A 27,010-nucleotide genomic window follows, 5' to 3' on the forward strand; every position below is an offset into this window, starting at 1 on the left:
AGTGAAAAACCACCCACCCACCCAAGCCCACATGTCTCTGGTTGTTTACCAAGCCTAGCTACTTAACTCCAGCAGCTAGTTGGCTGCTAGTTCCCGGCAATCCTCCCTTCTGGGTGATGACACTATGGGATTTGCAGTCCTTGGTGCTTTGTATCTCTTTGGCAGGGGGTGGGGGTGGAGTCCATAAAACCTAAGTTTGTGGAGTTCCTTCAGGACATGTATCCTCCCAACATTACCTGTAGTGAAAGGGAGAAATTTCAAATCCATATCCAAATAGCAGTGGAGGTTCACTTTTGCTTTCTCTCCACAAATCTCACCTTGCCAACATTTTCCCACGAAACCTCCCAAGAAATGACACTAGTCAACTTTGACTCCGGTGTGTTTGTGTTACAAAGCATTCCACACCAAGTATCACTAAATCACAGACTCTTGTGACCCCTGCAATTACTGTTCCCTCTGCCTGAAATGCTCTTCTACTTGATAAACACATGGCTTACTCTCCACTACCTCCAGGGCTCTGTTCAAAGGTTGCCTCTTCAAAGGCTCCTGCCCTCTACAACCTCTAACTCCCTATCTCCGTTAGCCCGCTTTTGTTTCATGTCATCATCCAAATGTTTGTGTCTCCTGCATGAATTTAAAGTCCATAAAAGCATTCTTTGCGAGTCGTGCTTTATCTCCAGAACATAGCTGGCCTAGCACTTGTGGACCACAACATTGTTTTCACTGAATGACTATTTCCTAACTATAAACTTATCAGTGAATGAACGCTACCTATAGATGTTGGGTTCAAAAATGTATAAAAACATAAAAGTAAGGCGTTATTACTGTCTGAATAACTTGTTGGCTGAATCCACAAACATGAGACAACAAATACAACCAACTCCATCAGTCCCTGCCTAAAGTTGTCACTTTCCTTCGTTCCAGTCATATTACGAGTCCTCAACGTGTCTCAAAAAATATTTCCTAGAAGCTTAATACTGAGAAAGGTTTGGCAAATTGTCCAAGGTTCTGTGGCAATCTGCCAGTGGTGACGCCTCGTGATCCACAAGGTTAAATTTGACCTGCTATGTTAACAGTACAAATGTTTGAAAGATACGGCGACTGGCCTTGTACCCTAGGAAGCAAAACGCTAGCAGTGTGACTCAGGCTAGCATCCGAGGACAAGGCTTACCCCGGACCACAGGAACTTCCGTCTTTCTAAAGAGCCCCGGCGCCGAGCTCATGACGCCAATTGCGTAAGACGAGAGCGGCCGCGACGTCCTGCTCTTCCAGTGACCTTCAGGATGAGTGGAGACGTCGGCGACCGGAAGGTCTCTGCCCGAGCGCTGATTGGTGATACGCCGGGGCTAGCTCCGCCCCACGACTTCCGCTGTCCTTCTCCATAGAGGCAGTTTGGGTCTCCTCCGAGCGCCGCCGTTCTCGACGCTGAGGCGCAGTGCCATTGCGATGCCGCGTGGAAGCCGGAGCCGCACTTCCCGCATGGCCCCTCCGGCCAGGTGAGGCCTCCGCGGGGTTCAGGACCCTCCCGACCGGCGCCGTGACGCAGACGGAGGCCGCGCTAGGCCTCCCGAGCCTGGGCCCGGCCGCGGCGTCAGAGGCCAATGTGGCGAGAGCCCGCCTCCGCACGCCGCGAGCGGGTTGTAAACGGGCTTTGACTATATTTTCCGTTCGTGGCAAACTTCCTAATACCTGGACTGTTACCTAAAATGATTTAGGCTCGTTTTATGTAGGTCAGTTCCAGAAAGCAGTGGACGTTTATAAATGTAACCGGACAGAAACGTAAAAACACAAAAAATGTAGAAAGTTAATATAATTGGGAAAATGATCACATTTTGCTTCGGTGAGTAATCTTTAAATAGCTAATGTGAGCAGTGAGCGTACCATGGATTCGATCTGGTAGGGAATAACAGTCACTGAGGCCTCACGTGTACAGGATGTTTTCTAGTTCATAAAATGTTTTAAAAGTCTGTTGGCCATTACAGTTCCTGATAACCTGAGAGATAGTTGTTACTCCTGTTTTGCAGGAATATAGACGCTGGAGAGTCAGGTGACTTGTCCAAGGTCATGCCACTTAAGTAGGAAGTCCGTTCTCAGACTTGTTTTCAAACCATGACAGATTCAAGACATACAACATATGACCACATCACTTCACTGGATGGCAGTATTAACAGTGTGCTAAAGGTGTGGGGAAGCAGTTCACTTAAAGGAATCTGATCAGGACAGAAGGCAGATTTTATGAAATTATGCCAAATGCCTCCAGATAGGAATTGAAGTCATTAATTACACTTTTGACCTCGTGTTAGTTAGGGGAGGAGCACTCAAGGAAACCATATAAAAGTGGGGCAGAGGGAACATAATTAATGTGAAGATGTTGAAAGCATATAGCTGTCCTGCCAGAAATAGCTGGGGTTAATTTTGGTATAACAGTTCAGGCAGGTCACTTCCACTAACTGGGCTCTAGTTTTCTAATCTATAAGATAAAGAAATTGGACTATTGGGTTGGAAAATAGTTGGAAAAGTCATGACGTGTTTTTTCTATTTTTCAAACAAAAATGTGTCGTGATTTTGCTAACAGCAAAATATATCCTTTCTCTTAATAATACCATGTGACATCTTTTACATACTTGACCCCTCAATAGACTGTCAAACTCCATGAAGGCAGAGGTTTTAGTTTTGTTCAGTTATATGCCAGTCCCTGCAGTGATACTGCCCCTAATATTGACTGAAGTCTTTGAAAATCTTACTCCTTTTTTTTTAAAGATTTTGTAAGTTTTTTTTTTAATATATAGTAGTTTATTTTTACATCATTTTGTGCATTTTTCCATCTCATTTGTAGCCCCCTTGGGATTCCCATCACCGAATCACCCATGTGCCATCACCATAGTCTAGTTTTTGATCCCCACTCCACCCCCACAAAATGTCTCTGGTATATAGCTGTTCACCATTATTATTTTCTCGCCTGTTCCATTATATTCCTATTATGGATCTCTTATATTTTTAATACTTTATATATTTAACCATAAGAGTAATACTTGTACTCTTGATATTTCATATTTGTGAGTTACTGAGATAACTGTATTCCTAAAGATACTTAGGCTATGCAAATACATGGACATGCTTGCCCAAAAAGCAGGAAAATGCAGCTAATACTTTGTGATTCAACACTAACAAAAGGTGAAAGATACATAATTATGTATGGTAGTTGTCCTGTATGTAGTTTTCTTATATGAATTGGTAATTGTGTTTAATAATTTAGAGTGAAAAATCCTCAGGTCTATTTTAATACATAGGGGTTGGTTTGTTTATTTTTAAATGACAACCTCCAAACCTGGTTAGAAATGGGAACTTCATACTTTTCTCCTCTCTTTAACAGCCGGGCACCCCAGATGAGAGCTGCACCCAGGCCAGCACCTGCAGCTCAGCCCCCTGCAGCAGTTCCCCCATCTGCTGTTGGCACACCTGCTGCTGCTCCCCGCCAGCCAGGCCTGATGGCCCAGATGGCAACCACTGCAGCAGGTGTGGCTGTGGGCTCTGCTGTTGGGCACACAATAGGCCACGCCATCACTGGGGGTTTCAGCGGAGGAAGTAATGCTGAGCCCGCAAGGCCTGACATCACTTACCAGGTGAGGTTATAGACAGCATTTTCCTTTTGTGGGAAATGTTTTTTATATTATTGTTAGACAACTTATTTATTTATAAGTTCCTAATGTGTAGGACCTGTCTGTAACTTTAGAATCCACGATGCTGGGACTTCCTGTGGTACAAGGGGTTAAGTCTCAGCACTATGAAGCTATCCACAGCCACTGCAGCATGAGTTCAATCCCCAGCTGGCCAGGGAGCTGACCCACATGGCACAGCAGACTTGCTGTCTCGACCACTGCTCCCCTCACAGTGTATTTCAGTCAATCCACGTGTTCTGTTTCCCACTGTCTGGTGAATCCTGTGACCCACCCTGCCCTCCCCACCACCCACACACCTCTGTCCAATACCCCAGCTCTATTTTTTTTTTTTTTTTTAAAGAAGAATCCACACTGCTGTTAACATTGGGTTTTCAAAAACCACATTTAGCTGTTACATAAGTGCCTTAGGCCAACTAAATGTTCTAGTCAGGTACAAAGTATATTTCTTCCCAACGGATAGAATTGTTTTGTTTTCTTTATTAAATTTAATTTTAGTGTAGAACTAGGTGTGGGCCAGTGGTCTGGTGGATGAGAGGATTCCCAGAGACAATGGGGAGCAGGCCAGGTGGGCTGACTGAAATACACAGCTAAGAGGAGCAGTGGGTGAGACAAGAGAGGTCTGCTGTGTCAGGTGGGCTTCAGCACTGGTGAAGGAGTGAACTCAAGCCATAGCGGCGATAGCACTGAGATTTAATGCCTAGGCCATCGGGGAGGCCCCCAGGAGTAGAATTCTAACAGTTCAATCTGGTTGACTATAAAATAGTTAATCTCCTCTTATTCTGAATATTTTGTGTTGATGACTTTTAACGAATTCTGCTTCCATCTTAGTTAGGTATTGGAAATTTACCTCTGCCTTTCTGAAATACGTGTTGTGTTGTTGTTTTCCCCTTTCTGCTAATGAGCATAGGTACATACTTTTGTATTTCTGGTGTACTTGAAATTTTTGCCCCTTGTTTTTCTATCATTGACACAGTTTTTTTCTTCCATGAAACTTTACTAAGTCACTGGTCTTTAGATGCCCAGATACCATATAGTTTTTGGATTTTTGTTCTTAAAGCTTTGTGACTCTAACTGGAATTTGTTGGTGTTCACTTACATTCTACCTTTATAAAGTTTTTCATTTCCTGTGTTATTAGGTGGATACTTTAATTTGCACCTGGTGCTAGTTGTGTTCCCCCAGTTAGCCTCAAAAATAGTGGGTGCTGCTCTTTGTTCAGTGTAGATTAATTTCCTTTCTTAATGGTCCTAAATATTACTCCTTTGCAGGAGCCTCAGGGAACCCAGCCGGCATATCAGCAGCAGCAGCAGCAGTTTGGCCCTTGCCACTATGAGATGAAGCAGTTTTTGGAGTGTGCCCAGAACCAGGGCGACCTCAAGCTTTGTGAGGGCTTCAGTGAAGTGCTCAAACAGTGCAGATTTGCAAATGGTAGGTGATACATCAGTCCATGATTGGACTTGCATCTGTTTAGTTCACTGAATAGTTTTCATGGATCCTTACAACTTAAAGCAATCTGTCGTTAACAAACTGACAGGTTGGATTTTATTTAAATTACTCTAAAATAATCTGAGCTTTCTAAGAAGGTGGTCCAGATGTTTCTAGTCATTATCTTAAGCTATAACCAGTTACGTTTGAATTTAGTTCTTCCTTAAGCAATTAAGGATTAGTCCCTCAGTAAAACTGAGATTTTAGCTCTCAGGAATGTTAGCAATTACGTTTTCATACAATTTTCTCCTGTTAACCTAGGATTTCATCCATTAAAAAGCTAATTTTCTTTCTCTTTTTCTTTTTTTTTAATTCCTTAGCAAGAAAATAGGGAAGATGTTAATTCTCAGGTGTTTAGTTGTGAAAGTAAAATGCTGCATATCCAAGTTTATCAGAAGTTTGATGAAGCTAAATTATAGCTAATAATAAAGGGGCTATATTTTTGCTTCAGTTCAGTTGTAGCAAATGTAATGTGGAAATTTTGTTGGATGTTCAATAATTTATGACAAAAAATAATAACTTTGGGCTTTTATCTTACAATTTGGAGTTTGTTTTGCTAAGAATTTACAGCTAATGCTCTTCTAATTTATCTCTTATGTTTGCAGGGTTAGCCTAATCAAGAAGTTCAAATTGAAGACATGGAGAATCACCTCTCATGACCAAGTTAATTTAATATAAAAATATAAATGATAGTGTAATGCAAAGTGTAAAGCTACCAGCTAAACCTATCATTAATGGCTTCACTGCAATGGAAGAAGGTGTTAGAAGTTCACTGAGATGGTAATTTGAGTATGGGAATGGGTAAAAATGTTTATGTGACTTCCTTAAATCTGCTTCTGTGGAGTTGCTGTTTGTGAATTAAAATAAAGTGATTTTCTTCCAAAATGTGTTGTCATTTAAATGCAGGGTTATAGTTTAGATCTGGCATATGTATGCTAAACAAAGTACATTTCCAAAAGAACACATTTTACATCCACTTTTTAGTTCTCATAGAAAAATAGGTAAGAATTAGCTCACCAGCAACTATGTAGCCTATTAGAACAGTTCTAGGTACTACAAACCTTTGGAGCCAATGTTCAGTAAACTAAGCAGTCATAGGAAACTTTAAAGTACTAATTGTTCTAATTAGATGAATAACAAAAGTGTGAGAATAGACCCATTACAAGTGCCCTGTGACCAGTCACCACTCTGTCCTTGTTCCCCTAGAATACTCAGTTAATTGGGTGAAAACTATACTCTTAATACAGGTAGTTCCTCTGGCAAAGATTTTCCTTCCACTTAAGACAAACTGGCTGCAGTTACCCATTACATTGTCCTAAAGAGATGAGTCCCTTGTAAATGAACCTAGCTCCTTCCCTCAGAACTCAAAACTTCACTTGTAGGAGTTGACCTCGTGACCTGCACTATGCATTTTCCTCCTTTCAGATATACATTTCTTAACTTGTTACCAGCTTAAATTTAGGGATCTATTACTGCACAAAGTGAAGTGCTACTGAATAAATAGATTACTTCATCCTGTCCTCAGCTGTGTACTTAGAGTGCTCTACCTAATCAGTTTCTGATGGGCCGAAACCACATACCCCATAGACCTGACCACGGGTCAGTCCTATCCAGTCCCTGAGGATTCATCAATGAATACCTTTGCCCTTTTCCTGAAGGCTTGGGAACCTGAGTTCAGTGTTCTACTTTTGTCTAAGGCATGTTGTTTAGGGTGTGTTTCCAAACATTAAGTCAAAAACCCATTACTGACAAAATGCAGAAGTCTTACCTGGCCTGAAGATGGGGCTACATAGAGAAGGTTATCGAAACTAACCTACCAGGTCAAGGTCCCTGAAGTGAAGGATTTTGTCATGGTTTGATTGATAGAAACCAGCATGACTCAAGTCTACAGCTCAAGAGTGGAGGGGAGAGGATGAAGTAAAAAGAGGAGGTTGAAGCATTTTTATCTTTGGTGTCTGATGTTGCATCTCAGTAAACAAAGCCTCTGTGCATAGAGCTTATACCCTGAAGTTGTTTCCAATCCTTTCTGTATAACAATTCAGCAAAGTACTCCAGAGTGAAAGAAATAGGTGACCACCACGACATAATGGAATGAGTACTTTGCCCACATCTGGGCTTTATCCAAGTCTTACGTACATGGTGATATTGAGCAACAGTTACATTCTCTCTGAAACTGACTTAATACTGCAGTTTAAAGGAGAGTTTATGGAATGCTTTGTAAAATGCTAAGTGGATATTTGTGGGTTCAGCCTCTGTGTGAGGTACTGTATTACCCCACCCTTCATTTGGGTTGTATTAGCCTTCCATTTGGGATGAGGAAGAACAGTAAGTACTGTGTGTCAGCAAGTTGAGTACATTATCTCCAATTTTGTAGACCTCTTAAGGCAAAAGCATAAAAATGAGGACCCTCCCTCAAAGAACTCAGCTGTACACATGCTGTCCCTGGCACCTAGAACTCCTGATGGAAAATGCACGTTGAAAGCAAAATGACTTAAGAGGGAAACCACAGAGGTAGATGACAGGTGGATTTCTGAAGGTGTGCCCTAACATTTAAGGATTGCACTTTGTACGGCAGCCACACCAACTGCCACTGAGTGGCTCCTGAAGTGTAGATGCACCTGTGTGTTCAGATGTTCTCCTGGGCCCTGTTTTACAGCACACACAGAAATGGCTCCCTGAGAAGCCAGTGCATTTCCTGCAAGCCTGGCTTTATCTCCACTGGGCCTAGAGGCTGAGTGGGCTCCAGGGGAAAGACGGATGTCAGGTTACCCGAGCTTCTCTCACTAGTCGCCAGAGGTCGCCCGTGGTGAAACTCAGCCAGGCACTGTCCCTGCTGAACCTTGGCCTGCATCCCGGGTTTGCAGTTGTGCATTTATTTTTGGCACGTCAGATTTTCGTCATCAAGTAGCAAAGCCCAAAGGAACAACAGCAAGAGATCCTACTCTGGCCACAAGTATCTGCTTGGGACACACTTCAGCCCTCTGCTCCCCGCTCTCCCCAAGGAGCTCTGGGACCTTTGGGATTCCTGTCACATTCACTCAAGGGCCTGCAACGACCACAGGGTGAGTCACCGGCTAGTGATGGACCAAAGCCAAATGGCATATGGGGAGAGGAAGAGCCTGGGGTAGGTAGTGTGGAGGGGTTGAGAAGGCAGAAACCCCAAAACCATGAGACATACTTCCTTCTAAAGGCTGATGGTCCCAAATGAGCAGCAGCATTAACTCCTGCAGCCTGAATCTGGAGGAGTTTGTCTACAGAAACCAGCTCCCTGTGACTGTGTTTTCAAAATCTGAGTTTGAGGGGGGATCCTTCCAAAAAGGACCAGGGCCCCTGCCTGAAGGTCCTGGGGAAGGAGTGGGAAATGGAAGAGACCTGGAACTACCCAGCTTTGGGACGGTCTGGGGTATATAGGAAACAAACTTCTTTTGTGTGGGGAGCGCACTCCTGTGCTTGGATGGTAGTGGATGGACAGGAGAGGCCTGTGAGCAGCGCGGGTACCTGCTATTGGTAGAGGAGTCTGTTATTCTAATCCTTCCTCTGGTAACCAGGCACCCACCAGTGGGAATACCAGGCTTCCCGGAACAGCCAGCTGGATCCTGAGGCAGCCAGGGTTCCTGCCCCACTTAACAGACAGATTGCTCTCTCTGACAGGCCAGGCCTCCTTGGGCCCAGAAAGGGTGGTAGAAGTGGGGCTAGAGAGAGGCAGCTTATACCCATTTATTATCTGCCTGTCTTCCCGCTGGTAGATGATTTTTTTCATCCTCAAATACTTATCAGTCTCTTGGCTGCCTCAAATACTTACAGGTTCTTGGCTGCCTCTGAAACAAAACCAGCCAGCTCAGCTTCTCTGTGTCCAGGCCTGAGTGTCCTTGCTCTGTGCTGCCCCACACTGCAGCAGGACCACTTAGGGCTCATCAGCCACCATTAAGTAGGACATGGAACACTCTGCCAGCAGGACCCGGGACCAGAGGAACAGAGTGCAACCATCAAGTCACATCTAGGGAGCAGTACCAGCTACACAACCGAATGGGGAACACAGAGGCTGATGTCTGGGTGTCCCAGAGAAAATCACAGTCTAATGGGGGAGATGAAAGCACAGGTTGTCAAATGATGCCAGAGATCATGACCAGGACCCACCCATCAGGTTCTGTATCCCTCAGAGCACCTGGGCCAGCACTGCACGACAAGTATGAAAAATAGGTTATGATGATAAAAGTTGGTCAAGGATAAGAGTGAGAAGGAGCAGTAAGAAGCATGGGAAGCATACCCTAGAAGGAGTTTTCAGAGTGAGAGAACAACAACTCAGGCAGATAATAAAGGCTATGGAAGCAGCAGATTAAGAAGATAAAATTGTGAGGTTTCTCATCTCTTCCATAAGTGCAAAGAGCAGGCCCAGGAAAAGCAGGGCCAGCCTTGTCTGCTCAGAGAGGAAAATAAATGGCACTTTTATTTGCCTTTTGCAGAGTTTCTAGTGGTTCTACTCTCAGGATTGTGTCGGCCTAGTCAGAGCTAACCATGGGACTGCCAGTCTGATCCTTTGCCTGTGGCTGCTAAGCCTTGTGACAGTCTGCTACTCCTTCCAGGGAACAGTTGACAGAACAAGCAGGGAGCAGCACAGAGTTTATATCAGTGAGAAGCAGCAAGCTGACCTCTTTCAAAAGTTTTTTCTCAATCACAAACACTTATTTTGAACATTGACTATAGACCAGTACTGGGTCAGAAGGCTGAATGAGAAACAGCTCTAACCCACAAAGACATCCCCTAGGCCAGGGAGGCTGACAGCTTCTTTCTGTTCCCTCCTCAGAGCCTCAGAATCACCACTAGGTGGTGAACATGACTCGGGACGAAGCTCAGCCAGACTCACATCCGGCACAGGGCTTCTATGAGAACTATGAGCCCAAGGAGATCCTGGGAAGGTAAGGCCCACACCTTCCCCACAGGTGCTGTCAAGGCAGCAATCTCTGCTTGAGCCTGAACACCAACCCCCACTTCTATCCACAAAGCACTATCTACTTGCAGAATCCTTCAATTTGGAGCCCTATCTTCTGAACCATGACAGAAAAGGGGAGTATGGAACACCTAGATAGGCAAACCTAAATACGGAACACCTTTACATGCAAAGAGCTCCCCAGAACTGTTGATAAGCATACCTAAATTCCCCTGGGACCAGGGTTAGGGAGCAGGGTCAGAGGGAAGGTTATGGTCCTAAGAATATGTGGCTTTTAAGAATATACAGCTTCTTTCTTACATATGGAGAAAGCATTAAACTAGGGGCTCAGCAGTCTCAAGCAGCCCACCCCTCCATGCCTTTATTTCATCATGTGACCACCCACAAAAGGCCCAAGAGCTAGTGGACAGGCAGGACATCTCTGCTGTGGGGTGGATCTGGGACCCCCCTGTGCCCGAGTGAGGAGGCCCCCAGGACCATCTGTCCTCTGTACCCCAGGGGAGTCAGCAGTGTGGTCAGGCGTTGCATCCACAAGCCCACGTGTCAGGAGTATGCTGTGAAGATTATTGACATCACTGGTGGGGGCAACTTCAGCTCCGAAGAGGTGCGGGAGCTTCGAGAGGCTACACTGAAGGAGGTGGATATCCTGCGCAAGGTCTCAGGACACCCAAACATCAGTGAGTGCCCCCTGAGCCATGGCAGGGTGCTCCACCGTGATGATTCTGCTTTGCTAACCCAAGTCAGGGCGTGTGGTCCCATGTGCACCAGTCAGAACCATCCAAAATGTCTTTCTCCACCACCCCCACCCCTGTACCCTGAGGCTTGAGGTCCCCAGCTTCCCCCTCACTGCTCCTGGTCCTGTCTCAGCCTTTTCCTGCAGCTCACTGGGTGTATAGAGGAGTGTGACGTCCCTGGCCCACCCCCTCCCAGGGAGACCTCTTTTGAGCACCATCCTGATACCTGCTGCTGCTCTGAAGCCCGCCCACAGCAGCTTAATTACCCCTGCCCCGACCCCCACTGCCCCAGCCTAGGTTCCTCTGCTGCCTGAGACAAACCAGCCATTTTCATTTCAGTACAGCTGAAGGACACTTATGAGACCAACACTTTCTTCTTCTTGGTGTTTGATCTGTAAGTACCCAGCTCTGGAGCTCGCTATACCCTGGTGCCATTTGGAAAACCTCTTACTAAGGTCCCCACCCCCCCCACCCCCCAGTAATTCCTAGATACCAGCAGCCAGTCAACCCTCTACAACATGGATAGCAAAAAGGATCCCAAGTGCTGTAGGCAGACACCAGTCCCTCAGCTGCTAGTGAATCCTGGGTCCACGGCAGGAGGACGGGCGGGAGGAATTCTTCCACATCACTTTTCTTGTTGGTATCATAGGAGTGGCAGCAGCACAGGGACCAGCACAATGTAAATGCTATTAATGACCAATTACAATGATGATGACAACGGTGGTCACTCAATACTTAAGACACTGATTTCAAGTAGTAATTTTCATAGGAGTGAACAGAAGTAACCACAAAAGCCACAGTAAATACAGAAAGCAAAAGAGAGGTTAGAGAGGCAGGCTCTCTTTAGGTGGAATGGTGGGGAAGGCTCTCACCGTAGGAAACCCGAGCAGAGGCCTGGATGAAGCATGGGAGGGACCAGAGCCAAGCCTGGAAGCCTGGAGAAGGAATCCTCTAACAAAAGGCCCTGACCAAGAACTAGTTCAAGGTCCAGAGGGATGGGCTTAACTCATTCAAGAATCAGCCAGAAAGCCAGCGTGGGGAGCAGTGGTGATGACAGGCCACGAGGTCGGAGAGTTCCAAAGGCTAGATCCCGCAGGCATCCTAGCCACCCTGAGGACTCTGGAAGGCGAGAGTGTGAGAGCAGCAGAGTAACATGATCCGAATTCCTTTGGAAAGGAAGGATTCTGCTGACTGTAAGGAGGCAAGACTGGGGAGGAGGAGGCCAGGAGGGCAGAAGCAAGGGACTCAGCCAGGGAGGTGGATTTAGAGGCTGGGTTTGAGGGGTGCTTCAGAGATGGAAATCGTCAGCCGCACAGCTACTGAGGTGTGTTCTTGTCACAGGGTCCACTGCCACCCCTGGACCAGAGCCTTTTAGCTCTGAGAGCCTGTTTTCTCAAGAAAGGAAGAAGACTCCTGACCACTCTGCCTATCTCACGGGGCTCTAAGCATCAAAACCAAACCACACAATGTGCTCTCTGAACCATACCTTTAGGCTTCTTATTATTTCGATTAGAAAAGGGTGCCAGGGAAGAGAACTCTCCACTGCGTATATCCCGGGAGTCCTCATTCTTTAGTGAAACTCTGCTGTGATGATGGGGAGTGTGTGTGTGTGTGTTGATTTTTTATAAATAAGGACTGGGTTTACTTAAAACTTAAATTATTACTTTTTTTTCGCATTGTTGGAACATTCCATATTGTAGTCATACTGAGTGTGTACAGTGCCAGTTTGCCTGAAGGTCCAATCTAATATGGCGAACGGGGACAACTAAACCGCCAGGCCAGGAGGGCAGAAGCCTGCTGGTGTAGCTTGCACAGGCCCCAGTGGTTACTGGGAAATCCTGTCACTGCTATTGGTAATAGTGAGGCTCCTGGGGTCCTTAAAATAGAATTAAATGATAGGATCGCAATACAGATAATGTATAAAGCAAGTAAATTACAGATAATACAGATAATGTATAAAGCAAGGGTTTGCCAGTGTCATAGGGGAAGAACAAAACCAAAACCAAACCACAACCACACAATGGTTCCCCTATGACACTGGCAAACCCTTAGTTCTTCCCCTATGACACTGGCAAACCCTTAGTTTCTTCCCCTATGACACTGGCAAACCCTTAGTTCCCAGGAGTCCCACTGATTTCCCTGGAGGGAGGTGGGAGGGGGGAGTATGTACCTTTCCTCTTTATACAAGGGAGACTTTCCCAGACACCTCCAGGCTGGACCCGAGGCAGCTGCCCCAGCCCTGCTTGGTGGCCCTGTGGGGTGGGGGGAGGGGCCTCAGGAACAGCTCAGATGTCTCTAACCTCTTAAGTTGTTTGGGGAAGCTATTTTAATGCTGCCCTGATTTGCCCTCCAGGATATAACTAGACTATTTTACCAGAGACCTCTTTCTAGATCATCCCAAGAGGGGAGATGATTGAACCATAATTCTTAATCCTAAAATAGACAAAATCTTGCTCCTCTAACACTTGCACGGCTCCTCTGTTCCCCAGGAAAATTCAGGATAAAACTTCCCTTCTGATGTGTGTCGGCAGCCAAATGCACCTTCACTTCCCAGACTTGGCATTTGGTCCTAATCAATCTAGTTCACGCTGTCACTTCCACTTTGCTTCTGGGGGTGTAAGGGTGAAAAACAGATCTCTGGGAGCAAGATAAGGGCTTGGATCCAATCCAGCTATAAGTACTTTGTCCTCACAGGATGAAGAGAGGGGAACTCTTTGACTACCTCACGGAGAAGGTCACCCTGAGTGAGAAGGAAACCAGGTCAGGGTCACTCGCCTCTCCCCACTCCCTGCCTTGTGTAACTGGGACGGGGTCTGGGAGGAAGCATGGCATCGTGTCTCCTTCTCTGGGCAGAGAGTATGCACCCCTGGTTTTGTGGCCCCTCTCCTTGGCTCAGCCAAGACAGTCCCTGTCTGCCCTAAGATCTCCCTCACTTGCTTGTGGGCTTCGGCTCCCCCTGCCTGTTACCCTACAGAAAAGGAGAAGAATAACAAGTACTTGTCCCGCCCCAGGAAGATCATGAGAGCCCTGCTGGAGGTGATCTGCGCCTTGCATAAACTCAACATTGTACATCGAGATCTTAAGCCTGAGAACATCCTCCTAGATGATAACATGAACATCAAGCTCACGGACTTTGGCTTTTCCTGCCAGCTAGAACCAGGAAAGAAGCTGCGAGGTCTGATAACAGATTCTGCCCATGTTAGAGGTTCAGGCTTTCTCAACTCTCAGGAGCAGAGATTGCCTGGGTTTCTCCCCTAATCGCCCCCCCCCCCCCGGTAAGAAATCCCACCATTTAAGGACTAGGTGTTTTTTCAGGTAAGCCCTCTCCCAGGATGAGCTTAGCCAGGTTCTCACTGCCTGAGCTCTAGGTCAGGATGCTTAGAAATGACTGGGGGTCGGGGGCCAAGGGGCTTGGGGGGCCCTCTGTGGTGGCACAACAGGTTAGGAGGAGCCAGCTGCAGCCACTTCAGTGCAAGTTCGATCCCCGCCCCAGAGGTGACCACATGGCGCGGCAGACCTCTCCTGACCCACCTGCTGCTTCCCTCAGCAGTGTGCTTCCTCTATCTGCCTGTTCTGCTCCCCACTCAGTCTCTGGTGAATCCTCTCACAACCCCTGCACCGCTGGCCTGTACTCCAGTTCTGTATGCATAAATAAATAAATATTAAAAAATAAAAATAAATGACCAGGGGACCAAGAGGCCCTATGAAGGTGGCCATGTGAGCCAGCACCCTGCGCCTGGCCTTTGCCCTGAGTGAAGACAGCCAGTGTTGGGAGAATCCCAATCCAACCACCATTTTGGTATTGTTCCCGTGGTATCTTTGAACCTTCCTCTTCCGAGTGCTCCCTGTTGATCTACCCTGATGATAACTATCGTTGCAGAGGTCTGTGGGACCCCCAGTTACCTGGCCCCCGAGATCATTGAGTGCTCCATGAATGAGAACCATCCAGGCTATGGTAAAGAGGTGGACATGTGAGTGTGCTGGGGAGAAAAGCAATGGGGAGACAGGGTGATGGAAGCCTGGCTGGGGAGCGGAGGAAGCAGCTGGAGCTGTGGCCAGCCTTCCTTCCTTCTGCCTGGGCCAGGTGGAGCACAGGGGTCATCATGTACACCCTGCTGGCCGGATCCCCACCTTTCTGGCACCGGAAGCAGATGCTGATGCTCAGGATGATCATGAGTGGCAACTATCAGTTTGGCTCACCAGAATGGGATGATTATTCAGACACAGTGAAGGACCTGGTGAGAGGCCAGGCCTGTGGGTTGTGGGCTGTGGGCTGAAGGGAGAGACAAAGTCCACACTGGGAGGAGGAAACGATACCATGCCACAGGAGGGAGGAGGCTACCAGGAGAGACCCCCTGTCTTCTGAAGTGCTGGAGGGACCTGCCTTGATGTTTTCAGCTCCCGCTCCTTGTTCTCCCAGGTTTCCCGCTTCTTGGTGGTGAGCCCCCAAGGCCGCTGTACTGCAGAAGAGGCCTTGGCCCATCCCTTCTTCCAACAGTATGTGGTAGAAGAAGTCCGGCACTTCAGTCCCCGGGGGAAGTTCAAGGTACAAGGTTCAGCTCCCCCCAGGGCTGAACCAGCAGCTGCTGCTGGCTCCCCAAGCCCAAGTTCCTAGGTGCCCTTCCTTCCCTCAGGGACTACTTATACCCACAGGATTTCCAGAGCACCTGCCCTACCTGGTGGGTGCTGGTTCCAGCTCAACTTCTGGCTTTAGGAGAGACAGATGTCAGCTGACTGGTTGTAACAAGCTAAATCGCTGAGGTTGGTGGGTGGGAATGGGGGGGAACACCAGGAAGGGCCCAGCAGGAAAATATACACAAGCTCAGGGTCTCCTTGCACTCAAGGGGAGACCTGGCTCCAGGGGCGGGGTCCAGGTTCTCAGTGGCCACCCTCTGCAGGTCATTGCTCTAACAGTGCTGGCTTCAGTGCGAATCTACTACCAGTACCGCCGGGTGAAGCCTGTGACGCGGGAGATCGTCATCCGAGACCCCTATGCCCTGCGGCCTCTGCGCCGCCTCATCGATGCCTGTGCTTTCCGAATCTATGGCCACTGGGTGAAGAAGGGGCAGGCACAGGACCGGGCTGCCCTGTTTGAGAACACCCCCAAGGCTGTGCTCCTCTCCCTGGCTGAGGAGGACTACTGAGGGGACGGCAAGGGGGATGGGTGGGGTGGGGACAGGCAGGCAGAGGAAGCCACGAAATTTAAGACAAAGGAGTAAGACGGTGTGTAGGACTGTTGAGCAGGTGCCTAGAGCTGGGGCCAGACCCCGCCAAAGAGTCGAGAGCCCTCCTGCTTCCCCACCTCCCCACTGTGCCACTGTTATTTCTCCTTTGGGAGCCCTGAGTTACTGGCACTCAATCCACTTCCCCTGGGGTGGCAGAGTGGAGGGGAAGAGAGTCAAATGGCTTGAGATACACAATGACAGATCTGACTAGACATCATGACATCCAGACACCATGGGAGAAGATTCTTCTCCAGGGATGTTCTGAGAGGTAATGAATCCCTTATGTAATTAACAATAGAAAGAAAAGCTGCTGATATATGTCTTTCTGGAGTATTATTTACTCAGTAACTTCCATAATGCAATTTCACCTGGTAAATCATTCAGTACTCCTGTACCCTTTTAATACTAACATTGTACTTACATACATGTTACTTACATACAAATAATGGAAATTAGGTTCCTTCAGAGGTATTTGAAACTCTACTAAGGAGACAAATGAGGTGTTTTCCTGGTACTTTTACGTGGGAAAGCAAAGTGAGTAGGGGAAAATTCTGGCCTGTAAAAGACTGTCAGATCCTTGGATGAGACAGGGAGAAAAGGGAACAAAATTAAATTCTTTAACCAGCTGTCTTTCAGGGTACTCTGTCCTAACTGAGTATTGGTCCTCACATGGTTAATATTTGACCTCAAAGAGAAACACTCGGCTCCCAGCCACAATCAGTAAGTCAGGCCTCCTCTCCTAAGAGACAATGGCACCCCTCCTCTGAGGGCAGAGACCTCCTTTACCATGGTGAGAGGTTCCTGGCACAGAGAGGCTGGGGAAGGGAAGGGAGGCATTTCTGGGGCTGAAGCTGAAGCGCCTAGCTGTGTTTGGAGTGTGGCCAGGGAGGGACAAGGGTACCACAGGGACTCTTCTTGTCTCCACATGGCTGCTCACAGCTCCCCATGGGGTCGGCCTGCATCGGAAGCACAGCGAAAGCCTAGGTTGTCTGAGGCTGAATCTGGAGTGTTGCCCATCCTGTCACCGGAAAAGGGGAGAGAGAATAGATATTTGTTGAGAAAGGGGCCTGGGGCCTTAGCCAACTTTCATGCTCAACTCCCTGAGGACTGGGAAGGGCACAGTCTGTGAAGAAGCCTGGTGTGACAACAGGTCCTGAGAATGTGCCACTCCTGGAGGAGGGGGAGATGATGAGAGTTTGGGTGGAGGAGATGGGAGTTGCTTCCAGAGACTGCACTGGAAGGCAGGAAAGGCAATGGCTAATAATGCTGTCAGTAGTTTATCATAACTCAGCTGAGAATATCTGTGTTCAAGAATATCATGGTGGCAGTCAGTACTTCAGAGTCCTTAAAGAACTTTCACATATATTTCTTTATTTGGCATTTCCCAGCCACTATGAAAGTCCGGATTTGCTCACCATTTTACTGACTCAGATTCACATACTAGGAAGATTTATTTAAATCTTTCTTGTCAAGTCAACCACTGCTTCAGCAGTACAATAGAATTAACAGAAAACCAGTTGACTGGTCTCCAGACCAGTAATTTCTCCACAACTTTGTGAGGTGAGGGTGAGGAAAAATCCAGGGGCCTCAGTGTGTCAAAGATGTGTGCAAACTTGATATTCTGAGGCCACATAAATATGCTTCTCTACAGCCCCTACAGAATCCAGGAGCAGGAGCTTCCATGAGAGCAACCAAAATAATTCTACAGATGAAAGTAGTGGAGAACCCTAGAAAGGGGCTCGGGAACTTGGGACTCTGCCAGCTGGGTGCTATCACCAACCATGTCTGCGAAATGAGCAGGCCCAAGGACTCCCTGAGTCTATTGCTCCTTGATTACAGAACTTAATGATTGTACAAAACTATTTTTCGTGGGCTACCAGGTTGAAGAGTCATAGTTTTCATGACCCCTGACCATTCTACTTCCCTCCTTCTACAACCCTAGTTATGAGGACACGAGGAGAAACACATGTATTCAACATGCTGAACACCAAGTCCCCCTTGCAGCTGAGAGCTGGCAATAAAAAGCACAAGTTGTCCTGGGCTCTTTTGCTTTTCATAGCAAGTATTGCTTGCTTTCTTTTCTGTCCCCACAAGTCCTGACAAAAGAAGAGGTGTGGAAGTGACCACACCAACACCTGCCCTGAGAAACCAGGACCCAGACCCTTAGCTCCCAGCAACCAGCCCCTCACCTGGTAGTGACCCGGGCTCGGTGATTGGCAGAGCCATCAGCTGTGTCGATCCAGGATGCCCCCCGAAGGACACGCATGTCCTGGTCAGCAGGCTGGTAAGGCGAAGCTGTCCACTCCCACACGTTGCCCATGAGGTCATAGAGCCCTGCAGCACAGCAGATGGGTCAGTCTCAAACTGGGATGCACCACACTCACTTCTTATGGCCAGTGAAGGCCTGGAACAAATAATTCCCCAGTGAGTTTTCTCTCTGCCTCATATGTCAGGCAGAATGATCCCAGCAATCTAGCTGTAAGCACTGACAGCAACCTGATGGGTAATCTTACCGTAGTTATTCTGTGGGGGGAATGCCTTCACTGGGGAGACTCCATGGAAGCCATCCTCAGCCTTGTCGCCTTTGGGGAACTTTCCCTGAGAGAAACAAATTGCTTTTTAAATGACTTATTTATTTATACATACAGAACTGGGGTACAGTCTAGAGATGCAGGGGTGGTGAGAGGATTCACCAGAGACAGCGTGGGGAACAGAACAGACTGACGATGTACACTGCTGAGGGGAGCAGTGGGCGGGTCTGCTGCACCATGTGGGTCAGCTCCGGGGCCAGGGATGAAACTTGCACTGAAGCAGCTGCAGCCACCTTGCAGTGCTGTGTCCTAACCCAGTGAGCCACCAGGGAGGGCCAAAAAGAAAATAATTTAACCTAAAAAATTTACCATCCTGTCCCGAATAACACCTGAGCAAGGTGTTCTTGCCCAGATCATCTTGCTGTATCATGTGGGGCAGGAGAAGGTAATAGGGCAGTGATCTTAGGGTCTGTTGATGAGCCCCCAAACTACTAGCCTCATGTCCTCCACCATGACCTCCTAGATTAGGAAGGTTGTGCTCAAGGTGGTCCCTGTCAAGCCCCGCCCACTCCTACTTTCTCTACCCCCAGAGCTTCCCTACCTTGGTCTTAAACCCTGTGTATTATGGCACCTTGGGAACAGTCTCCTCCCCGCCTCCATGCCCTGCACACAGCCTTCTCAGACCCTGCCATCATTCTATGTTCCCCAGTACCATCTCTTCCCCCTCTTCCTTCAGCAGGTTTAACTCTCCTTCATCTGCCCTGCTATTACCTTCCTCACCTTTATTACCAAATTCTTGAAAAAATAAACCCAATTTATTGATGCAATTTGTTCATTCTCCTTTTCATTTAAATAGAGATTCAGCTGCTATCACTCTATGGAAAACTGCTGTTGAGAAAGGGAAGACACAGGAGCTAAATTTACTCCAAACCTACAAAGTACTAAGGCACTTAGCTCTTTTAATTTAATCTTAAAGAGTTTAAGACAGCAACTTTCTCCCTTCAAAAACTAACAACTGAGGCTCAAAATGATTAATATATCAAAGACCAAACAGTGAATAAGTCAGATTGTCTCCACACCTCAGTCCTTTTTAATGGTTCCCCTAAAATGTTAGTACTCTACTTCTTTCACTCCAGAGTCTCTGGGGGGTTTCCTTTCTGCCTATGCTCATAATCCCTAACCACTTCCTCCCATCCAGACCTCTCTGTTCTAAGTGTGAGCCTGCAACCAAACATGTAAGTGACTCAAAGATATCTTGAACTAAGCTGATCCTAAACTGATCATGTTCTATCCCTGACCCCTGTGCATACGACCTATCAGTGCCACCACTCTGTGGCCCCAGCTTGGATTCATGCTTGACTCCACCTCTCTTCCACCCTTCTCCCATTCAGCTTCCTCTTGACTCCATTTCCACTTAATTCAAGTGTTCATTCATAAGCCCCTGGTCCACTGCCACAGCCTCAAATTCAGAGAGCCCTGGCTATTACCATAGCTCAGCTTCATTTGATCCTGCACAAATTAGCAACAGGTACCCTCCGAAATCGAAATGATGTTCTTACTCCCACTGAAAGCCTGTCAGCTACTCACTGCCTGTGGGGATAAAATGTAACTCCAGGGCCCTCCTTGGTGGCACAGAGGATTAAAGCACAGCACTAAGAAGCTAAAGCCACTTCCATATGAGTTTGATCCCCACCCACCCCAGAGATGACCCACATGGCGTGACAGACCTCTCCTGACCTCCCCGCTGCTCCCCACAGCAGTGTACTTTGTCAGTCAGCCTGTTCTGCTCCCCACTCTGTCTCTGGTGAATCCTATCACCGCCCCTGCACCTCTGGCCTGTACTGCAGTTCTGTATGCATAAATAAATAAATCTTAAAAAAAAAATGTAACGCCAGGTCTTTCTGGCTACACTTCATATGGCCCTTCATGATCTGCTGTAACCCACTGTCCACTTCATCTCCTAGACCCTCCCTCACTCTGTCGTTTCTCTGAGCCAGCAGCTCTCACTCTGCTGGCTCACTATCACTATAGCACACTATCACTAGAGTGATAACCTAGCACAAAGGTGACATTCATATTGCTTCCTCTGCTTAGAAGGCCCTTTCCTCTACTTTTCACTCATCAAACTCCTATTCAATCAACTCAATGTCATCTTCTGTGCAAAGTCATCCCCAGCGCTTCTGGTGGTAATTTAATTTTGAACACACCCTGCACAATTTTAATATGTAGCAGTGCCACACTGTCAATTCTTTACCAGTTCACCATTCCATTAGAACAAAAAGTCCTCTGAATCCCACAGTCTAACACAATGCCTGCCCGACAGCAGATCTTAATCAATGCTTTACCAAAGGACAGCAGGGAGGAATGTATGTCTTACCTGCCACAGGTTGGTGCGGTTTGGCTGGAACCGGTTTCCCCAAGGGTAAACCTGACCTGCCAGGAGAGCAAAGAGATAACAGGAGGGAGAGGTGAAGAGTTGGGAAAGAAGGGTGCCACAGAGTGAGGGAACTAAAAGGACATTAGGCGGTGGCAGGAAAAGACCAGCAGAGCACACCATTCCCATGCCAGACGCTCCACTCACTAATGGCATTGAGAGCGCCTGGCCGCCAGACTGCAACCCTTGGTGTGGTTCTGACCAACGCCAGGCTGTAAACTATTTGTCGCCAGTTTATGTCAAGGTAAGTAAGAAATAGGGAGTAAGTTCTGAGAAACTGGTTAGTAGGACTTAAATGGGATCTCTGCATAAAGCAGCCTTGCCCACCACAGTAACAGTGCTAAGGCAGAGCCGGTGTTCCGGTGCGGAGATGTTAAAGGGAGGGCTGCTGTTCCACTCTCATAATTTTATGTTTAATAAGAACTGCAGAATGGCAGTAACATGCAAATAGTGTCTCTGTAGATTCATCCCAATACACCTATGAAAAGGGAAAATAATTTGGATATTTCTTTTTTTTTTCCTTCTGCTCTTCTGTTTATATTTACCGAAATCTAACATGTCTCTGGACTCTCCAACAATAGGATAATCTGTTTAATTCCACTTTTCCATTAATATTTTTATGGTATTTTACAAAAGCATTAGCCTGCAATGGATCAGAAATGGAAAGGAGTTACTGGTCCTTCACCCCATAGTTTAAACACTCACTGCTTTAGGGAGCATGAACACTTCCCACCCTTTCAAGCCTCCCATGTGGGGCAGGATGGGGAGAATAAAGGGAATGGCCTCGGCATTGCTATACCCTTCAAGCCCCCTCGGGCAGCAAACTCCCATTCTTCCTCAGTGGGCAGCCGTTTCCCCCGCCACGCACAGTAGGCACGAGCATCATTCCAGCTCACGTGTACCACGGGGAATTCCAGTTTCTCTCGGATGCCAGAGTCAGGACCTGCAGGCTGATACCCAGGATGAAGTGAGACAGGCTTCTGGGAGCTCATGGAAGTCAGAGGAGGGCTAGGCTTAGGGTGCCTGAGTTCATCTTTTACCGCTAGATGGAGCAAGGAAATCGGAAAAGACAGCCTGGTGAATGAGGAGCAGCCCAGTGTCAGAAAAGGAGAAGTGGGACGGAAAAGGGGACTCGGGGAATTAGAACAGAGGTAACGTGTTTACTTGAAATGCCTCCCATCCTTTTACATTCAGAATCCCTAGACCAACAGGGGCTTCACGGAACCCAGGTCTCCAGAAAGCGTCAACAGTGATAGAAAACAAGATGGAGGAGCTAACCCTTACCTGCCTCCAGAATGCCCTTTCCACCGGGAACCACCAGAGAACAGACTGAAAAAAAGAAGGAGGGTGACTGCAATGTTTGCTGCCCCCTCCTGACACCGAGGCACAGCAGTGCCCTCGGGCTGACATGCAGGTGGTCTGTCTGGGTTTGTCTGGAATCTTTAAAACATGACAAGGCACCACCCTCCTAGAAGGGCGATTGCCAAGATGTTCTATTGCCACTCGAGGGAAATATCTCGAACCCTATCATCATCTTCAGAGCCTCTGTGCAGAAACCAGCTCAGGGTGAACTTCCTGGGAATGTGCACAGGAATCAGGTGAGTATCCTGGGTGGGTTTCTCTTGCTTCCTTCCTGCCTCCATTTCTCAGGTTTAATTCTCTCCTGTGGCCCAGGGGGCCATAACCCACAGAGTTTCTGTCCAGATGCCCATTCCTTTTCCCTTAGCTGAAGTCTAGGTTCTCACCTTCATATGCTGCGCTGCTTTGTTTCTAAGTCCTTCAGAGACAAAGTCCTCAAAGACAAAGCTCCACCCAAACTTCTCAGCTTCAGTCCGGTATTTTTTTTCCCTAACAAACTCCCTGAAAAGACAGAGTTCATTTCAGCCAACAGCATTCCTCTCCCTCACCTTCACCTCTCTAATCCAGAGGTGATTGGGGAGCAGTTTGCATGAACTCTAGGCAACTGACCCGACAGTATGAGCAGACGTTCTTCTAAAATCTGAATTTTCTGCATGTGGATTACACATACAGCAACATTCTCTAGTGTATAATTTTGGATTCTGACAAAATATGTAGTCTTTATCACAATCAAAATACCGAGCATTCTTACCAACCACCCAACAAAACTTCCCCGTGCCCCTGCAACTCCTGCTTTTTGTCCCTGAAGTTTTGCAGGATAGAAATTCACATGCATTAATGCATACAGAATGCAGTCTTTCGTGTCTGGCTTCTTTTACTTTGCATGTTGCTTCTGAGATTTAGCCATCTATTGTTCCCAGTCCCAGTAGTTTTCTCCCCTTTAATTGCTGAGCAGTACTTCAGTGTATGGCTTTATCATTTTTTATCATACAAGAGTTGAAGTTTTTGGAGGTTATAAATAAAGCCACTGAGCAGAGAATTTCACGGTGGGAAATAGGCTTCTTTTCTGAGAGGGCTTCTTCAGGTACGTAACTTCACAGCAATCAGATAATAGGCAGAACAAGTGTTATTATCTCCATCTAACAGAGCTGAATCAAACAAAAAAATTCTGAGAATTTAGAATGGATATTCATATAATTTAGTGTGGCATGCAAATTTCAGCAAATTTCTGCCAGGGTAGAATGAATTGTTTTCACTGGACTAGTAGTAACCCATCTGTCCTCTGATATGAGCAGAGACTGCTCACCCCCCAAAGGGGGTTTGAAAATAGAGCAGATACTGGAAGTTATAGCAATAGCTATTTACAAACTTCTGTGCCTCTAAACAGCTGGAGAATCTTTTATCAGAGAAGCAGAGCTAAATCATAGATTTGAAGTAAAGTTTAGGGGCTTGTTAGGAGTGCCGTTCTATTTTTCTCATAAAATTGATCATAATTTGAAAGATAAAAGAATGCATCTTGTACATTCAGTTAGCTGGCTACTGCTTCTGGTTGTCATGATATGGTACAACTAAGATTAGAGATGATTTCTCCTTCAATTTTAACAGATTCACTGTTTAAAAATAGTTTAAAATAGTACTTAAAAACAATGTACATTACATTGTGGAAAATAATACAGTCAGGTAAAGAGGAAACAACTAAATTCACCCCTTATCATGCCAACTAAAAGATATATCCTCCCATATTCTTCCTTCCTCTCCCCAGTGATTTTTAAATATCTTTAATAACATGCCTCCCTGGAATTAATTTCACTTGGATATTACAAAGACATGGGCAACAACCATCAACTGGCATAATATTGCATCTTTCAATTCTGTTTTAATGCATGTTATGTATCCTGTATCTACTACATTGCAAATTTATGTCATCTTACACCTCATAACTATCCCCTTAAGTATCCTGTTGCAGTGACACAATGTTTAAGTGACTCTGAAATTGTTAATATTTGTTATAAATATCTTTTTGACAACCTAAGGTATTTTTGGATAAATACCTTTAAGACAAATTCTTAGAGGCAGAATCACTATACCTATGGAGTTCACCAAAATCCTGATTATTGTTCTCCTCAAATCAAAACAGCAAGCTAGTTTCCTTTTGTACATTAGAATGAAGAGGAGATACTTTCCTCCTCCTGGAAGAACACTGCTGTACCTGAAATCTTTGTTGGTGACAGGAAATATGTCAATTGCAAAGGGTTTTACTGTCACCTCCCGGACAGGTCCTTCACCATCTCTGCCATCTGGAGAATTTGTTCCCATCTGGAATCTCCCACCTGGCAGTTGGACCATGCTAGTAGTATGCCCATTCCCTATAGAGAAAAGAGAGTCATCAGTAATTATTTAATATATAATCAAGTGATGATAACACTTTAATTATAAATAATACAATAGATGAGAAAAAAATGGAAGTTTGAAAATTTGGCTTTATATTCTTGTTTAGCCAGTTAATTTGCTGTGTGGGTGAACCCAGGCAAATTATTTAATCTAAGTTTCATCTAAAAAATGGCAGCATCAGCCCTCCCTGGTGGTGTAATGGGTTAAAGCATAGCACCGCGAGCCATCTGCAACCCCTTCAGTTGAGTTTAATCTCCAGCCTTCTCCTGACCTGCCAACTGCTCCCTTCAGCAATGTACTTCATCAGTCTGCCTATTCTGCTCCCCACTGTCTCTGGTGAATCCTCTTACCATCCCTGCACCTCTGGCCTACACCCCAGTTGTGTATGCATAAATAAATAAATCTTTAAAAAAAATTGGCAACATGTACATTATAGGTGGTGATTGTATGAATTAAACTAATTTATGAAAAATTGAGCATATTGTGGGTTTTCAACAAGTGTTTATTTTCTTTCTTTACCTCTCTATTCTACATAACAATCCTTTGTCCCAGCTAGGTATCTAGCCATTATATCCCTACTTACATTCAGCATCTGAAATACCTATTCTTCCGCTTACTTGGTTCTGTCTCTCCCTGGCTAGCTGTTTAATGTGTTTAATGTTTATTGATTTTTTTAAAAGATTTATTTATTTATGCATACAGAACTGGGGTACAGGCCGGAGATGCAGAGGGTGAAAGGATTCACCAGAGACAGAGCGGGGAAAAGAACAGGCAGATCTACGAAGTACACTGCTGAGGGGAGCAGCGGGCGGGTCAGGAGAGGTCTGCCACGCCATGTGGTCACCTCCAGGGCAGGTGGGGATCGAACTCATGTGGAAGTGGCTTTAGCTTCCTAGTGCTGTGCTTGGTAACCCGCTGCACCACCAGGGAGGGCCGCTTATTAATTTTTAATGTTTTCCATCATTATAGTTTGTTTCAGAATGGAAAGGACTACCTCTCCAGTCTTACCTGATCTCCTTTGTTGTGGATATTAGTCAGTCTGCCTGTTGTGCTCCCCACTCTGCCTCTGGTCACCTCCCTCCCCCAACTCGTACACTGCTGGCCTACACCCCAGTTCTTGTATATATAAATAAAAATAAATCTTTGAAAAAACCAACAACCCTATTTCTGGCCCTCCTCCCATTCTAACACAATCACACTGATGACTTCAATCACTTCAAGAGGAAAAAAAACAGTAATGAGCAGGAAAATCTAATTAATGAAAATTAAGAAACAACATAGAATTGCATTGTATGAACTTTATTTTACCCTAACCCAATAAAGACTACTTCAAAAACTGAGATAACAGGTGAAAATGAATACTAACTGGATGTTTAAAGATGTTTAGGAGTATAAAGATTTATTTATTCATGCACACAGAACTGGGGTGTAGGCCAGTATTTTTAAGGTGGGGAAAAACAGTATTTTTTTAGTAATTTCTTGTCTCTTTGACTATTCAAACTTAATATTCATTAACAAAATTGTGAACGTTCTTAAAGATGGGCGGGAAGGGGAAAAGTGGAGGGGTACCGAAGATGCAAGATTTACAATAAATTGACTACCGTTTAAACTGGGTTACAAGTACGTGGAAGGCTTATTTCTAAGTTTTTATGGTTGAAAGATTTCAAATACTGAGCTAAAAGTAAACCTAAGTGATACAACCACCTGAACACTCCAATTTGGCCGCCTTTGCGAAGCGCCTCCGGCCTCTCCAAGCCCATCCAGGAGGCGGGCGGAGACACCAGTCTTATCCAAGCTGGGAGGGACACGCCACCCTTCGTGGTGGGACCCCGAACAAACGGCACCCAGGGGAAGAGAACAGGCCCGCACACTGACCTAGCGCGAGCCACGGGTTAGACAGCAGCGACAGCAGAAGCAGCCAGGAACACATCGCGCGAAAGTGCGCCCCGGAAGCATCAGCCTTTTATGCAAAAGTGTTGCGCATGCGCCCTGCAGCGCGCCCCGCATGCGCATGCGCACCATCCCAGCCTAGAAAGGGCGAAGAAGTATTTTATCAGGGGGCCAAGGTGGTTACAGGGGCCCTCAATTTCATATGGGGCCAAATAAATTTTTAAAACACGGTTTCATAAGGATTAGTGCTGAGGAGCTCTACCATTCATGAGCCCCTTCCTTAAACTTGAGAACTTCTGGTCTCATTTTCTACCCCAAGTACATTCAGATTCCTG

General features: G+C 46.4%; 3 protein-coding genes across 3 annotated transcripts; 2 read left to right on the forward strand and 1 right to left on the reverse strand.

The window, feature by feature from the left end:
• Positions 1 to 1,348: 1,348 nt before the first annotated feature.
• On the forward strand, positions 1,349 to 5,844 carry CHCHD2 (coiled-coil-helix-coiled-coil-helix domain containing 2). The gene is made up of 4 exons (XM_004688041.2): positions 1,349 to 1,496; positions 3,374 to 3,623; positions 4,947 to 5,106; positions 5,769 to 5,844. Exons 1-4 carry the CDS (start codon positions 1,447 to 1,449, stop codon positions 5,777 to 5,779), a joined length of 471 nt encoding a protein of 156 aa, XP_004688098.1. The 5' UTR covers positions 1,349 to 1,446; the 3' UTR covers positions 5,780 to 5,844.
• A 2,139-nt stretch (positions 5,845 to 7,983) lies between these two features.
• On the forward strand, positions 7,984 to 16,064 carry PHKG1 (phosphorylase kinase, gamma 1 (muscle)). The gene is made up of 10 exons (XM_004688329.2): positions 7,984 to 8,225; positions 9,968 to 10,079; positions 10,610 to 10,788; positions 11,185 to 11,239; positions 13,540 to 13,605; positions 13,857 to 14,020; positions 14,726 to 14,816; positions 14,930 to 15,083; positions 15,266 to 15,391; positions 15,744 to 16,064. Exons 2-10 carry the CDS (start codon positions 9,997 to 9,999, stop codon positions 15,987 to 15,989), a joined length of 1,164 nt encoding a protein of 387 aa, XP_004688386.1. The 5' UTR covers positions 7,984 to 8,225; positions 9,968 to 9,996; the 3' UTR covers positions 15,990 to 16,064.
• SUMF2 (sulfatase modifying factor 2) lies at positions 16,023 to 26,946 on the reverse strand. Its single transcript, XM_004688042.2, has 9 exons — positions 26,661 to 26,946; positions 24,604 to 24,760; positions 22,781 to 22,895; positions 22,320 to 22,364; positions 21,835 to 21,985; positions 20,979 to 21,034; positions 18,584 to 18,668; positions 18,260 to 18,404; positions 16,023 to 17,088 (listed from the first exon to the last, which is right to left on the reverse strand). The coding sequence occupies exons 1-9, from the start codon at positions 26,713 to 26,715 to the stop codon at positions 17,004 to 17,006; spliced, it is 894 nt and encodes a 297-aa protein (XP_004688099.1). The 5' UTR covers positions 26,716 to 26,946; the 3' UTR covers positions 16,023 to 17,003.
• Positions 26,947 to 27,010: the final 64 nt, after the last annotated feature.

This window comes from Condylura cristata, unplaced genomic scaffold (genome assembly GCF_000260355.1).
Source record: "Condylura cristata isolate star-nosed mole 26May11 unplaced genomic scaffold, ConCri1.0 scaffold00024, whole genome shotgun sequence".
NCBI classification, from domain to species: Eukaryota; Metazoa; Chordata; class Mammalia; order Eulipotyphla; family Talpidae; genus Condylura; species Condylura cristata.